General features: G+C 40.8%; 1 protein-coding gene across 1 annotated transcript in view; it reads right to left on the reverse strand.

Moving 5' to 3' along the window:
• Positions 1-16,783, reverse strand: part of Itga1 (integrin subunit alpha 1) — a 152,292-nt gene that overhangs the window by 29,869 nt on the left and 105,640 nt on the right. Inside the window, exons 12-19 of the mRNA XM_021179797.2 lie at positions 15,355-15,497; positions 12,240-12,383; positions 10,763-11,020; positions 8,556-8,686; positions 6,076-6,242; positions 4,608-4,744; positions 3,489-3,599; positions 1,140-1,349 (exon numbers count right to left, since the gene is read on the reverse strand). Of these exons, the coding sequence (XP_021035456.1) occupies positions 1,140-1,349; positions 3,489-3,599; positions 4,608-4,744; positions 6,076-6,242; positions 8,556-8,686; positions 10,763-11,020; positions 12,240-12,383; positions 15,355-15,497 (1,301 nt within the window). The remainder of the gene's footprint in view (positions 1-1,139; positions 1,350-3,488; positions 3,600-4,607; positions 4,745-6,075; positions 6,243-8,555; positions 8,687-10,762; positions 11,021-12,239; positions 12,384-15,354; positions 15,498-16,783) is intronic.

Here is a 16,783-nt window from a genome sequence, read left to right on the forward strand (position 1 = left end):
TATCTTTGTTAGCATGTGTCCAAATGATATCGGAACAAATAGAGTGAATTAACAGTAACAATTTAAATTTATGGAAACTAGACAACAATGCTTTAATACTATGTATCAGTGTGTGTGTGTGTGTGTGTGTGTGTGATATTTTACCCAGTGTCTCACACATAATAAGCATATAATGTAACTATAATGTAACTATATTCCTGCACCCAAAGGTGTTAGTTTTTAGTATAGATACAAATATTCATATAAGCATTATTGATTTTAGCGTGAATCAAAATACTTCAAATTTATTCATATAAATATATACAGGATTTTAACTTGGGGGATACATTTGGGAATCAGAATCAAAAGCTAAGTTCAAATCTGAAAATGTTGACAAATGATCCAGCATTCTATGCAGGGGATTATGGTCAAATTAATAAAATGTCTGATATACAGATGTTATTGCCAAATAGAATCCTTTTATTATAAATAAATAATACACCTTTCCTAACAGCAATCTTGGGCTAAAGATTTTTTCATAGGAAGGAAAGGAATAGTGTCTTGATTTTCTCAGTGGAGACTTTCATCACATAAACTCCTCTCTGTGTTTCTGTTAATGGGTTTTAGCTTTATTTTTTTTTTTCCTGGCTGAATCTTAATTTCAGTGGCTTGATGACTCTGTGAAACACCAAATTTTGTACTATCAGCTATCTTTCTTAAAATACAAAGTCTGAGAAGAGACCTGCCTCTCTAAAGAAAAAAAAAAAAAGCTTAAAAAAATCCAAAGCTTGGTGGGGGTGTGGGCTGGAGAGATGGCCCAGTGGTTAAGGGCACTGGCCGCTCTAGATTGTTCTTCCAGAAGAATCGAGTTCATTTCCAAGCACCCATGTGGCTGCTCACAATGGTCTGTAACTCTAGTCCATGCATCCAATGTCCTCTTTTGGCCTATAGGTATAATACTGCTATGCATAAAGTAAAATAACAAACGTTTTTAAATATTTTACAAACTTGCAACTACAACCATTTGTGTATCCTAATATTAACAAAACAGCTCTCTACTCTACTCAAATCAATGTTATGAAATTAATTAGCTCGGAAGCACAGAAAAACAGGTTCAATAAATAGTCATTAAGAGAATGAACGAGAAACACTATGTTTACCTCAATTCCTGAAAAAATCAGATTTGGAGAATACTGAACCACTGTCCTGGTGTTGTACGCACTGTCTCCCTTGTTTTTGACGGTGAGGCTGAGATTGAACTTGTCATTCTGGGATCTGACAATCAACAGGTTCTTTTCTGTTGTGGACACATCCAGGGTGAGGTCTGAAACGCATCTTTCCTTGTTCCCACAGTCTTTGGCAAAAGGAATCTGCAAGAGTACACGGGAACGTGGTATTCATAGCTCAGGTAAACTTCACTGAAAGCTACCGAGTAATTTGTGTAACAGAAATGCTATGGCATCCGAGCAAGAGAGACAGCTCAATGGGGAAATTGACTGCACTGGTGAGACCTTAAGGGATGTTACATTTACTGCTGGCTTTATGGGGGGGGAAAGAATAAATGTCAACGTGTCGTCTTAATTTCCAAGTCCTTTAAAGGAGGTAGTTCTCACAGATGTGCTACACTAGTATCTGCTTCCCAATGAAGGGCAGCTTCGAAAGCTCAAGCCAAGGACTCAAGCTCTAAGTCTACACCCCTGCATTTCTATGATTTCCTAGTAAAAATAATGAGGTGTAGAGGAAGGCTGCCAAGAGTCAGGGAAATGATCTAGCCATGTATCTGGAAGCTTCACTCGGTTCTTTTTAAATTCCACCCTCCCCTTACTCAGTCTCTCGTCACACATACCCTTCCTTGCCTATTCTCCGTATCTTCCAAGTTCCCTGTCACCTCTCCATCCCTTCTATACGTTAAAGAAGCCCCTTGCACTGGCATCTAGCACCTGTGTTTCCTTCAGTTATTTATCCTCTTGTGGCAGATGTAGTCTTTAAGACAGCATCTGTCTGGTGCCCACTGAGCTAAGTGAAGTCGACAGCACCACATTGTCCTTTAGAACGTTTATAGTCTGGGTAGTGGCACCAGTCCCCGAAGATCTCACTCTGGTCTTCTGAGTCTGGCCACAATGCTGAATCAGCGGTTTCAACTGCAGGGCTGGGTTTGTGTGGTTCTTCAATGGCTTAGCATCTTGGCAGGCACCATCACCCACCCGCACTGTAGACAGGGCGCAAAGTCATCCATTCTTGCAGGGCTCGACTCAAGAGTCACAACCACGTGCGGCTTTCTCTGACTCCCCAGACTAGATAGAACATACTGCAAAATCTAGAATTCTTCACAGCACCCACAGCATTTAATTACTGCCGAAGGCCCGATTCCTAGGTGAGACCGTGCTCCATGTTTGGTTCGTGTAAGATGATAGGTATATTTGGAAGGCTGTGGGGATATGGGCAGATGGACGAATGAGAACACTGGGCTCTGTGCCCCTATAGTTCTTCTCCACTGTGGCTGTCATTGTGGTGCCCCTTCCTCTCTGCCCCCTCACTCACTCTCAGATAGGTGTTGGTGAATGTGAGTTTGGGAACAGAGCAGCCCAGTTTAGTCCCTTCTCTCTTTTGTTCTTGGGATAATGTTGTGCCCACAGGAGGCATGCGTGCTGCTCTGCTCCTTCATGTTACAAGCTGTGCTGGCTTGAGTGAGAAGGGCTCCCATAGGCTCCCACTATTCAATCTCTGCTCCTCAGTTAGAGGAACTGTTTGTGACAGATCAGGAGGTGTGGCCTTGTTGAAGTATGTGTGGCCTTGCTGGAGGAAGTTTTTGTCACTTGGGGTGGGCTCTGAGGTTCCAAAAGCCCAAGCCAAGCCAGTGACTGACTGTCTGTCTGTCTCCTCTCTCCCTCCTCTTCCCCCTCCCCATCTTTTTCCCCTCTCCCTCCCCCTCCCCCTCTTCCTTCTCCCTCCCTCCTCTCCCCCCACTCCCCGACTGCTCCCTGCACAGGGATGAAGCACTCTAGTATCAGGCCTGTCTGTTTCCCACCATGATGATCATGGACTAACCCTTGAACACTTTAAGAGAGTCCTCAATTAAATGCTTTCTTTTATAAGAGTCACCTTGGTCATGATGTCTCTTCACAGCAATAGGACAGTAACTGAGACACAAGCTTTATATCACAGGCCTCTGCATCTCAGGAACTGCTGACTAGTGGTTAGTTATACCCAGGTATGTGGTCCAGTCTAAGCACATCCGTTATCCTTAAACTATGACTCATAACTTAGTGCTTGTTAGGATAAACACCTTTTCAGTTGTTCATTTACAGTCTTCCTTAAACCCAAGTAAGAGGAAGTTAGAGGGGCCAAAGAAGTCTAGAGTGATCTGATTCTCTCTCTGTCTCTTCTCTCTCTCTCTCTCTCTCTCTCTCTCTTCTTTCTCTCTCTCACACAATTAGATTAAATTATGTGTCTGTGTGATTTTAGTTTCCCTAATACATTCAAAAAGAGACATTGTAAATTCATCTTACATGTTCATGGACTGAGTTTGGCAGAGCGTCATCGAGCACGGGCCCATTTTCTGGATCAGTGAGATTAAAATCCAAAGTCACTCTCACGGAGTCCTGAAAGTCATGCTTATCCTACAAGGTGAAACAACACTTGTCACTGCTGTCATATTCACTGGATGCTATGACTCTGTTGTGGCATCCCTCTGCCGCTGTGGCATACCGGAACATTCTCATCGTGAACCTAACCTGACATCATCCTTCAGCCAGCCCTTGCTGCACTGAAGTGGTATGCCATGTTTGACAGGTATACCTGTTTGACAAGGGTTATAGGGAAAGTGGAGGCACTAGACTATGACAGGGAACTCTCTCGAGCTCCCAAGAGGGACCTGATATCTCCCCTGCCTGGATATACCACCTAAGCTATGTGGCAAAAACGTTGATTCTCTTGAGACCTGGTGCCAGTCATCAGTTTCCAATACTTCTGGGAAAGTGGCTCACTTTAAGAAGGGCAAACTCTGCAGATGAGTACTTCACTCATGTATATCTAAACCTATGGAATTTTCCAGTGCATGATAATATGGAAACGATGGGAATGTGATTAGTATATTCCATTTCAGTAAGAACCATAACCTGTCATGTCAAAAACAATGATCTTTATACATACATACTGCTGTGAACTGCCTCAGTAACCCTATGACAATTTTTAGTTTATTCTGATCCTCTGAGACTAAATGAATTCTCCCCCCTCCCCCAGTAGTACAGAACTCAGGGACGCAGGGATACAAGCTGTAACCCATTCAGCTCCAGACAAAATGGTAAAATAGCCAATATAAGGCAAAGAGATCTTGTAACATTTGAAACTAGGCGATTTCTTTTGTCATTGGTCCTTGGACAGAGCAGACATGCTGACCTTGTACACAAGGCTGCAGTCACCGTCAGCAGCCTGCAGCCAAATGTGTCTGATGCTCATCAAATTTTATACAAGTCCTAACTCATCGGTTCTTGGTTCTTGTTCTTAATAACCAAAGAGAAGGGACGACTTCCCATGCGTGCACACTACACTCGCACGTCAGCGGAAGGCAGCGTGCACGTGACACTTGCACATTGGCGGAAGGCAGCTGTAACACAGGATTTACTTGCCAACATGTAGAAGGAGTGCCTGATGCATTCTGATTCTCGAACGGTGATGTTTCTTTGAATCCTCCTTTCCTGAGTTCCAGAAAAAAAGCTCCGTGATATCTGCCTCAGCGAATCAAGGGTGACACGGTACTGCAGATCTACGAAGAGGAAAGGAAAACTGATAGACACTCACCTGATCTACTGTGTCAAACTAGCTAGCAAAAGCTCGAGCAAGTGAGTTACTAGGAGATCCTACACAAAGAAGACCTACATTGCTACCATAAAGAGATAGAAGCTCTCATGGGCATAACCTCAAGGGAGTCTATAGAATGGCTCTCAGACTTAACCATGCACTCAACATTTACGTTATAATTATGTGTAATATATTTATGCACACGCACACTCACATAGACATACATGTGAACTCTGATTTATTAACTAAGTCTTCATTTACTCAATTTTTGTTTTAAATAATTTTTATAGTTTAGAGATACTGGAAAACTGCCTGGAATACTGATTGACTTCAAATTAATTTCAATAGAAAAGAAAATAAACAATGACCATTTTTTACCATCTTGTAGGAAATGCGTCAATTAGATTATGCCCAAAACACTAGGAAAGTCCATAAAATAAGCAAGCCACAGTAAAGAATGTGAGTGAGTCCTTTTTCTTTATAAGAGGACAACAAATCTCCTTTAAGTGCTTTATTAAAAAATATAAAATAGTGTTGCATACGAAAGCCTAAGGCTTTATGGCTATCTCTGCATTTCATTTGCCTTTGAGTCAAAAGACTATCAGAGAGGCACAACCAGAGAAACTTAAGACAATTTAATCTTAATGATTAGTGAGTTTCCTTATTGCCTTTGTATTTTGTTTGTGGAGTAAACCACTCTTCTGTAGCCAATGGCCCTCACAGTTTGACCCCAACGTATTTCAACATCAATGAAGACTGTCTTAGAAAGCTCAGAACACCAGGCAGAGGGGACACACAGGTTGACACAATACATCCAGCGCCACCGCCACCCCCCGCCACCGAACTATAACCCCCCATATGTGGCTAAAAATAGAAGTCTGATCTCAGTGGGAAAAGAACATTGGGATCAGGGCTGAGGCTGGGGAGGTGGTGGGGCAGGGAGGGGTGTTTGTCATTTGAAATCATCAAGTCATCTATAATACCAGCCTTTCCCAGGAGGGGGCAGTAGAAGGGAAATGATTCTTTTTTAAATGCTATCTGTGAGTGTTTATAAACATATGGGGAAGCACAGGAAAACATGGAATTTTGAGATCATTGTGTTCAAATATCTATTTTCTGCTGCAGAGTTGACTAGGCTCCCACTATTGTTCCTCCTAGAGCAGGAGTGGTTTCAAGGGTGGACACACTCACTGGGCAAATGTCATGAGCAGTTTATTATGCTTGGGAGAGGCCATCATCCTGGAGCCAATGAAGTCTCCGCTGCCCCAAAGTGCACGCGACAACCATAATGCTTACCAGCCTCGTAAACTGAGTCTTCTTTAGACTTCAATTTCACATGAAAACACATTGTAGCATTTATGCATACTGTTTCTTTGCCCTCCACACGGCAGTTTTTCTTTTGAATATTCACTTTGTTGGGTTCAAAATTCATGGTCACTTTAACTACAGCCACATCTCTGGCCCTGCAAACACATAAACAATGGGATTACTCGCACATTGTTGCATTTAACTTGCTAGGGTAATGTGGGTGCATCAGAGGACACTCTGCTTTGTATATTATATGTGCTTTCATGACTATTGTTCTGTAATGATTGTTTGACGGAGAAAAGATTTTATCTCATGTCCTAGGAGACCCCTGCTGTTTAGAGCCATCTCAGATGTTTAGTTCAAAGACAGAAGACTTGGACCAAGTGGCCGGGTGCGAGCTCGGAATCAAAATGGTATTTGGGGGATCTGTGAGTTAAGTTTCCAATGAGGAAATGGTTCAAAGGCATCTAGAAAACTAGTTGTCCCTCCAGCACCTCCCCCCCCAACCCCCCCACCCCCCGGCTTTCCCTAAAACTATAACACTTCTCTGTTCTTGGTGATACGGCCTTGCTTTTGTTTCTTGGGAGAAGAATGATGTTTGAAACACTGAGAGTGTGTGCTGTTTCACGTAACTTCCAAGTTACTTTAACACTCCAGGAAGAAAACAATCATGTTTTCAATTATGTACTGTCTCAAGTAGCATGATCAAACCTTTAATGTTCCCGTTGTGTGCCTAGGGTGTGAACCATCCACTGTCCAAAGCGTCCAGCTTTACAGTTTAATGGCGGTCTGCTATATCAGCAAACGCACACATCATTGTTGTATTTATTTATTTTTTTTACATTTCTTTTCTGGTTTTTTTTTTTTCCCACTCCTTGTGTGTACGCATATGCACGCAGAGAGCAGCGGTTGATGTTAGGATCTTCCTTCATCAATTTCAGTTGCTCTGTGTCTGAAGACAGTCTTTCTTTGGATGGAGAGGTCACTGATTCAGCTAGGCTGCTTGGCCTGTGAACAGAGGGCTTCTTGTTTGCCCACCTCTCCTGCCCGGGGTACCAGGTGCATGTTGTCACGCCTTCTTTAACGTGGGCGGTGTGAGTGAGAGTCCCTGGAAAGAAGCTGTATCTGCAGAGACTGACTGACGGGAGCTGCTCTGGTGTGGAAAAGCTGCCATCCTACAAGTCCACAGCCTGATTACCTTAATTTGGCCTAGTTTTAGCTCAACTCTGCTTCATAGCTCATGTTCTGTAACTAAAAGATTTTGGGAATCTACTAACTAAGAGGTCCGGTAGCTTCAAGCCTACCTAAAAGCTAAGCATGTCCTCAGATGGTATCTGAGGCCTACAGGGGAGATTCTCCACTTTGCTGTAATTGCCAGTCTGAGATACCTGGATTTATGACTTTGTTCTCTTACTGTAAAATTCCACAAAACTGCTTCCACATGGAAACCCATTCTGTTAGGGGAGAGTTAAATGACTTGAATTCCCAAGACTCATATTTGTTTCAAAATAAATCAAAATAAGTCTTTAACTCCTCTGAAGTGAGAGCTTTTTCTTTCGTTGACAGTGGAAGGAATCCACACTGGGGCCCTCATGCGGTGGGGCAAGCCTTACCGCCTGAGCCATCTCCCCAGCTCCTCTCGTTATATTAGAAAATGGTTATTGCACACAGTGCTCTGGTGGGCCTAAAGATCGTACTTTTAAAGGGATATTTATTTCTGCGTTACTCCTTTAAACTGTTTTGGGAAGCCAAATGCTTTAAAAGCAAGGCAATCCCACGATTTTGAAATGCTTTTTGACACACACTTGGTGAGTTTTAGATAGTTTACTCCCCACCAGCAATGTTGGGCATATCTAGTTTCCTTTTGGGCAATATGGATTCTCCAGGTAGGACAGTGCTTTGACTAATGTCTACCCTACTCACTCTGTCTTTCCCAACTGTATCTTTATGGATGTATGGGTGGCTGTTCCATATCACTGCGCTCTTGCTATCTGCTCGTTGGTTGTGCCTGCTCATCTGTCTGCCTTCTGTATCCTGTTGCAACTGCTCCTCCACAAGTGCCAAAGCCTTGGTCCTTATGACCTGGACCATGAAAGGGCATAGATTCATTTTTGTGGTTCAGGTAAACTAACAAAATAAATTATCTCTAAAAACTTAAACACAACTCAGAGGAATATTTTCTTATTTCTGCATATCTTCTAAAGATACCACCCATGCAAAAGAGAATACCTGTTTTAGTTGCATGTACATAATTGAGAACCAAAGGAAGACTTCATTCTATCCATTCCTATCCAGCTTCTTTGTTCTTAAGATTCACTGATGCCTCAATCTATTGAATTACTTGCATCTTGCCAGGACTTTATGAGAGGAAATAGATATTTAATATGTCAAGGGTTCTAATCATATTGTGTGGTCTGGAATTATATGGAGAATCGTGCCAGTTTAAGCAGATGTCCTAACATACATACCAGAAGAGGGCAGCTCCTCCAAGGCCTCCAATGGTCACGTCAGTCAGACCATCGCCATTCAAATCCATCTCTCCGTGGATAGACTGGCCAAAAAATTTCAGCGTCTTGCCATCCCCACCTGAGGGAATGCGCTGTGAAAAATCCCAACAGACAGGTTGAATGTCAGAAAAATTCACTCAAAATAGTTCTGAATGAATCTGAGAATTTGGATTAGTGAATAAAGCGAAAAGAGAAGATCTGGGAACTGAGAGGGCCGTCAGTGGAAACACACACACACACAGAGGCATATATATATATATATATATATATATATATATATATATATATATAAAATGTCAGTATAATATATTGACAAATATGTAATGTCTAATGCTCAAGAGAAATCTGAATAACAGGCTCTATTTCTGCTCCATTTTTAACTCTAATAAGCAGATATGCATAAAGTACTGGAAACTTGGAAAACATCCCATAGATGCAAGAAGAACAGATGATTTCATAGGACAGTTCAAACCATTGTCCTAAAAGATCCATCTCCACTCACATTGAAGGCAGCCTTAATGTAAGAAGGCATAGTAAAGCTGGAGTTCTTGAAAGCTCACCTGCATACTTCACCTTACATGGAAAGTGATCTTTTTGTGCTCCGTAGCTTACTGTTTGTCTGAGCAGATTATATCCTATAGAACCTGCTGGCAAGGAGACAGGACTAACAGACCCTTCCTAAGCTCTGGGTATTCTCTGCCTCCTTGATGCCTTTTAAGTGACACAGAGGAAGAAGTCAAATAAGGGAAAAGCGACATGCAAGCATTCTGTGTCCCCTTGACTAACACCCCATAATATTTCAGCAGGCAAACCGGAAGATATGAGCCTAGTTAGCCCTGATGGAGGTGATGCTGCTTGGTGCTGCGCCGTGCTGCATTTCTGGAAATGGAGAATTGCCTCTGCATCTGTCCCTGGCAAAGCACACCCCTCTAAGAAAACAACCTAACTCCAACACTGTCTTGTTCATTTCATTTAGAACCGCATCTTGACTTCCCACTACGTTAAAAACTGCATCACTTATGACAATTAATTCCACTAATCAATTAAAAATCTTTCTTTGCTTCAAATGCTATTTATTAAATGTGCAGGATTCATACTAGAAGAACAAAGCAACAAAATATAAGGAACCTCTCTGTGTGCCCTTTCTGGTTCACTAATGCTCCAATGGCTAATTCTCCTGCCATCAGTTAAGTTTATAATCCTACAAAGACTTTTAACAGAAACAGATCATCTGTCAAACAGACAGGAGTGTTGTGACTTATAGAAGCCTTCTATTTTGTTCACTATTAATGTCATTACAAAATTTTACATGAACAGGCTTTAAGAGTTCTGTTGACTACAGAAATAAAAGAGACTACTGAAATCTCAAAAGGAAAAGCTAATGTCTGTACTCTCTTCATGGTTTAGATACTAGAGAGTGTTGAGGCAAGTGTTGAAATCTAAGATATTTATTCATAATAGCTCATTGCTTATGATTATTTAAAAACTCTCCACTATGACTTCTCTAAACTCTCTTGTGTTTATGGTGCAGTAAATATTTATGTGAATGAATATTTTTCTCATGTTCTAAGAAGTTAAATTTATAGATTAGTTCAATGAATGTGGAACTGCTAAATGCCAATAAATTTAAAACAAGAACAAAAGAAATCTTGGGCAGGTCAAATTAACAATTCACATGTTTCCAAGAAGTATTACTTGAGAAAAAAATCATAAGCCCCAGAAACCCATATTCATTTGATGAAAATACATAATATTAATTCATAATTATAAATTTAATGTAATTTTGCTTAAAAACAATATGGACACTGACTACAAAAACCCACAATCTCCTTTATACACTAAATCACACTATTATCACCCTATTACTCTTTAGGATTAAAAGCACTGTAGATGTCAACTCACCCCATTACCAGGCGTTGTTTACTATTATTTTACCCCTTCATGTGATATGGTCCAAGAAGGCAGACTAATAGTCACAGAAAAGAAGCTAGAGAAGAGTCTAACTGCGAGCTAAGTCTTCTAAGAACAGACACAGGAAAAAAATCATAAGTAGTTTCCCAAAGGAGTCAGAATAGATTTAAAAAGTAAATTATAAGCTTTAAAGAGTAAGACAGGTGAGCCCACTTGGCATGGAAGGCTGAGGCCCTCAAGAAATCTTGGTGTCTTACTTGTGCATACTCTTTCCTTATGGTCTTGCCACTGCCATGATAAATGTACACAGCTCCTGCGTGGTCGTCTTCCAGGGGAGCTCCAATCACGACGTCATTAAAGCCATCCACGTTGAGGTCTTTTACAGCAGCAACTGCTGTTCCAAAACGGGCCCCACAGGGCTCATTCTTGTTTTCTTTTGTGCATGAATTATCCTTCAGGGATGAACAGCAGGTCTGCTTAATTGGTTCCAGGCTCATTTGATATTCAAACCTCGTCTAGAGAGAAGATAAACAGAATACTTAAAAGTTTCTCACACTGCTACGGGGCGGCGTAGGTTTGTTTTTTAAGTGCACGTCTAGCCAACCTTATGAAGTAACCATTTGCATACCAACAGCAGACCTGTAAGATATATGAAAAAAAAAAAAAGTGGGAATGCCAAAGGAACCTCGGGAAGTAGACATGCTGAGAATTCCAACAGACTCTTCTTGATGAAGCTATGGATATAATTAGTTGCATGTTTTCTGACTTACTAAAGAAGCAAAAATTAAGTCCTCCATTGTGTGCCCGGGGCCCTGCTTCACTACAGCATGCTTCTTGGCTAAGACTCTTTGTTCATTCTCTACCTAAGAGAATGACAAAATTTACTCTGTTGAAACAGCAAAGGCTGCCTGGAGTGGAGGAAAACAGACACTGCTAAGAGAGAACATATTTTTCTTGGAGAAGAGAGAGAGAGAGAGAGAGAGAGAGAGAGAGAGAGAGAGAGAGAAACAACACAGTTTCTTTCCTCAAATAATCACACAGGAGAAAGCCAAGGAAAAGATAGGATGAAAGGTATGCAGTCTATGATTTAAAATAATTACTATACAAGAAAAAAATTAAACCAAAACAAACAAGCAAACAGAAACACAACACAAACCTGGCCACTGACCTGTCTGTAAATTGCAACTATCCTTTTAATTAGTAAGGTAAAAATTACTTCACACAGCAAATGATGTCTAAAATTAGGACTGAAATACAAATCTCTCTCCACCTGGCTACCAGTTTCAAAACCCACTGTGTCTCCCAGGAAGGACCTGGTATCACTGCTACTAAGTTGATTCTGACTCTTGCCATGGTAACCATGGATGCTCCTCAACCTATGCAGGCTGGAGTTCATAAATAGGTTATGAGTAGAATATTTACCACATGAGCATTATTTGCATTTCTGTTACTTATCTTTCATATTCTGGTAAAATAAAAAGAACAAAACTCTATAGTAAGAACAGAAACAAAAAAAACATATTTCATATGTTGAAGCAAAACAGAATTAAGGTCTGAAAGTAGTTAACTTGGATTCTAAATGTTTCTTTTGAAACTGTGAAATCGAATGGGCCTAGCAAAACTTCTTAGATCTTTTTTTTTTTTTTTTTTCTACCCACAATGCATTCGAGCAGCATTAGTGGAACTGGGGGAAGGAAGGCATTTTCTCGATTCACCAACCTCAGATGTCATTACCTGATTCACAGTGTACACGTACACCTTGCCCTGTTCCTCTTTCTCTGTCCCCATAAACATGGGAGCCCCGACGAGAAGCAGATCAGTGTAAGAATCTTTGTCAATGTCAATTGTGGTTAAGACGCTACCAAAGTAGGATCCGATCTAGAATACAAAACAACAAGCGGGCATGAGATCTCCGAAGCTCACCCGGAAGCGGAAGTCTGCGGGTCTAGTCATCATCCTGGTCTAGAAGAGATCGTGAGAGCTGGTGTCAAAGGCAAAGCTGGTGTCTTATAAAAATAATTGTGCAAACCAAGTTTCCTCTAGGATGAAGGATGAAGGGTCCTGACTCTGAGAAGGACAAAGGGCGAAAGATTTTAGTCTAGACGTTAGAGACATGACTACCTTTACGTCTATTGCTACTGTCTTTGCTTTTCCACACATCAGACCAGTACTACAGTGAAAAAGAAGAGATTGTCAGAGGTATTCTGGTGTCATCAGTGTGTAAATACGGTAACGTGGGAAGGTGCAATAAATGCGTGGAACTAGCTAAGTCCTTCTGCAAAAGTGCAGAGTATACTGCATCTTGGTCTCTAAAGAGTGCTTACTCTGAAGTGACTATGTTGTGGTTCAACAGCTACGAGGGATAGAAAAATAGGAAAAGATTGCATGGGCGATCCTCTTGAACAGCATTTCTAAGAAAATGACTTCTTTTAGCAAAGAATTGGCATCACACTATCTAAATGTTTAAAGCTCTTTTCACGTCTTGGCCTGCATTGAATACTTCACATTCTTCATGTTTCTCTTACAGATATTCCTGTGTAAGTGTATTTTTGTCTCTGCGTGTATAATTCTGCATCTGTGCCACATATAACTTTTTTTGGTGGCCTGTGAGGGATTGAGACAAGGTCTTCCTCTGTAACCCAGGCTGTTCTTGGACTTGTGGCAAGTCTCCTGTCTCAACCTCAGACCACTAGGATTAGAGGTCTAAGCTACCATGCTCACCATAGACAGCACTAGTTTTCTATCTCTGAGAGCCTCTTTCTCTCCTCTCACCACCTTAACAATGTCCTGTCCCAAAGGGCAGACCCGTGCTTTCTTTGCGTTCTCCTCGTCTTGATGAAGATACTTCTGCCATGCTCTCACTACTTTGCTACTGCACACTGGTTGTCTCTTGGCTCTTGGCTCCAAGCTGGACATAAATGTGAGGAGGGATTTTTTTTTTTTAATGTTCTTTCAGTGATTCTCTAAGGTACCATTTCACAGACATTTGAAAGGCTTACAATTTTCTTTTTAAATTTAAACTAGTTAATAATGATGATAATAATAATAACAATAATAAATGACTCTGTGCGTCCTCGCTCCGCTGGACATCCATCCCTAGTGTCAGTGGTATTCTGGAGCTGAGTGTGAGCTCATGAGCTGCCCCCGTCCAGTTTCCCTCTTCTTCAATCTCAGCCCCAGCAGCTTCTGTCATTAGAATTTGTGTTGTCACAGGGAACAGGTCGAAGTATAATAATGTTCTTAAATCACCACAACTTCATGAACGATTGAACTTCTAAACCTGGAGCAACCTTTTTTATTTTATTTTATTTTATTGTCTTTTTTTCTCTTCAGAATCTCAACAGTCTCAAAGAAGTTATTGCTTTAAAGCAAATGATCTGCATTCTCTTTTACTTGCATAAAAATGTTCACATGTTTTACATTCCCCTATGCTCACAGACGTCTTCAGAATGCTAACAGACTTGAGTTGTCAACAACAGGATATCATTTTTTTTCCTATTCTGCTTCTCTTACACTCATTGACTCCCATCTCTTTTACCTCTTCTCTTTCAATTTCATAATATTAATTAACCATTTTAGGTTCTTTGTATGTCACATTTGAGCTCTACCAGTGGTCTATTTTATTGTTGATGAGTTTATGAGATACAATGAGTTTAGTAAATACAAGTTAGTACATACGGCTAAATTAATAAGAATGCTTTGACCTGAATATGAGAGACTACCTCTGACCCCTCTGAGATTCCCCTGGAGTCCGCTGAGGAGAGTCTCCCAGAGCTGCTGAGTGATGCTGATGTAGGTGAAAAGAACTTCAATTAGAATGTGACATTCTAACTGGGTGGAGTTAGAAATGAACTCTGTGTACTTAATGGGGCTTCTCAGACTGTGGTGGCTCTTTGCCGAGCCCCTGTGAGTTATGGCTGTGCTATCATAAAGGACACTGGTCCTCTAGGGCCCAAGCCTGTAGCAACAGGGCTGCCTGTAGACCAGTCTGACTCTCCTGATACCTGGGCTACAGGTTAGAATGGCTGCATCCAGGATTCCCACAGAGGAGGAAGACCTCACTCAGCCTTGCCTACCAAAACCTGAGCAGATCCTGCCTACCACATCCTTGCAGATGGTGGGATGAAGTTAATGAATTCTCACTGTGGCATGCTTGGGAAACCCATGAAACTAAGGGGGAAAATAGACAAAAATCTATTTACTATTCAAAACTAACTGCAGAATAGCATAGTTAGACATTTTTCAGTCTAAAACACTATACGTATTGACATTTGACTATTGTGTGTATAGTTCCGTAACTAATTTTAAATATTTAAGGGTATTTTAAAGAATTTTCCAGTTTTACATGGTGCATACAATTTCTCATTCCTTACAGCCAGATCTGGTGTTTTGAGATGGGTATTTCAAATTTGACCCAGTTTAGTCTTTCAAAGACTGAAGAACTTCTTGTCTACATCCTTCCTCTCCTTTTCAAGTCAGCAATGCTCATCTCATGTGACCTTCCTGAACCAATCCTAACCCAAAACTTCTATTTTCTGAATGCACCACCAACACAGTTGGCACTTTTACGCTTCTTGATGTTTTAGACCTTAACATTTCTTATATATATTGAACATAACTCCATGAGACATCTGTTAGCTATCCTTATCTGCCTCTGCCTCCTGCCAGAAGAAATGCTTATGCCATCAAAGATGCTGCCACTTCACACTCCTCCAAAGGATCAAATAGCCTTCTTCACAATGGATTTTGAATATTTGGGTTTAAAAACAAAAACAAAAAAGCCCAACACCTTTAGTTGAAAGTTACCCAGAATACGCAAAGATGACAGAATGACTCATGTCCTGTTTACCTGCTCTCCACTGAGTGTCTGCAGAATGTTGACGTCCCCATCCTCCATCTTGTAGATGACAACCTGGCCGGTGTGATTGTATCGAGGCTGCCCAGCAATATAGAGCACATCTCCAGGGATGGTGGCAGAGTTCACTGTGTAACCTAACCAACGAGAAATTCCAGATGTGGACCTGGACTCATAATGGCCTATGTAATATATTAGAATTACTTTAAGTGGTTGTGCTAATCATTTTTGTATTTTTCTTTGTATTGTGTTGGTGAAACGCCTTTACTGTGCTGCCTGTTTCCACCACAACTGAACAATTCTGAAATGATAATTCCCCCGAACACAACTGTTCATTGTTTAGAGATGCAAATGATAAAACAGAGATGACAGGAAAGGGGGAAGAAGGAACCTACATGGACTTATGTACACTCATGTAGCCTACCCCACAACCCTCCAGTCACCATTGTGGCACAAACTAATTCTATCTTATTTAAATACAAGAGTCTGTACTATCAACACTAACAGGTTTTTGGTTGGTTGTTGGTTTTGTGTGTGTGTGTGTGTGTGTTGTTTTTTTTTTTCTAAGACAGGGTTTCCCTGTGGGTAGCTTGGCTATCCTGGAATTCACTCTGCTGAAGAGGCTGGCCTCAGATTCACAGAGATCCACCTGTGTCGGCCTCCTCCGTGCTGGCGTAAAAGATGTGCTCCACCATGCCTGGCTAACACTAATAGTTATTTCTGGGTGACAGAAAACTTAATCCCCTCCTGTGCTGCTACCCAAGGTTTTAAGCTGCAGTTTTATATGGTTGAAGGTTGTTAGTCTGAGTGTCTCATAAAGGGATTGCATTACTTCCTGGCTATTTATTGATAGAATAATAGAATTTAGGTGGGTTCCATTATTGTTTTGTTTGTTTTAGCATTTTTTTTTTTTTGGTACACTGTTTGAGATGTCAGAAGCAATTTTGAAGACTGTTTTTCTCCTTCCTTTGAATATTTTTGACAATAAACATCAAGCAATAGATTACTGGATCAATTTTGTCCTCCTGGTTATATTGTCAGGTAAGTTGCTGCTAGAATATTCATACTAAGGTTATGCTATGAACAACTGTTTGAGAGAGATTTGGTCCCGTTAAACCTTTGCAAGCATTGTATGTGAGAACTATGATTTATATCTGCATATGTTTTGATGGCTGGTAAGTTATCTAACAACAGTGGTTTGCTGTGATTTTGTCTTTTTTTTTTTTTAATTCAAGCTGAGATGTTTTTTCTTACCTCTATCCTCCCGTGTTTTAGGCTCTGTGAAATCTTGTTTTCTTTCTTTTTTTTTATTTATTTATTTATTTATTTTTTATATTTTTATTACATATTTTCCTCAATTACATTTCCAATACTATCCCAAAAGTCCCCCATAGCGCCCCCCACTTCCCTACCCACCCATTCC

The sequence above is a fragment of the Mus caroli genome, chromosome 13 (assembly GCF_900094665.2).
Source record: "Mus caroli chromosome 13, CAROLI_EIJ_v1.1, whole genome shotgun sequence".
Taxonomy (NCBI): Eukaryota; Metazoa; Chordata; class Mammalia; order Rodentia; family Muridae; genus Mus; species Mus caroli.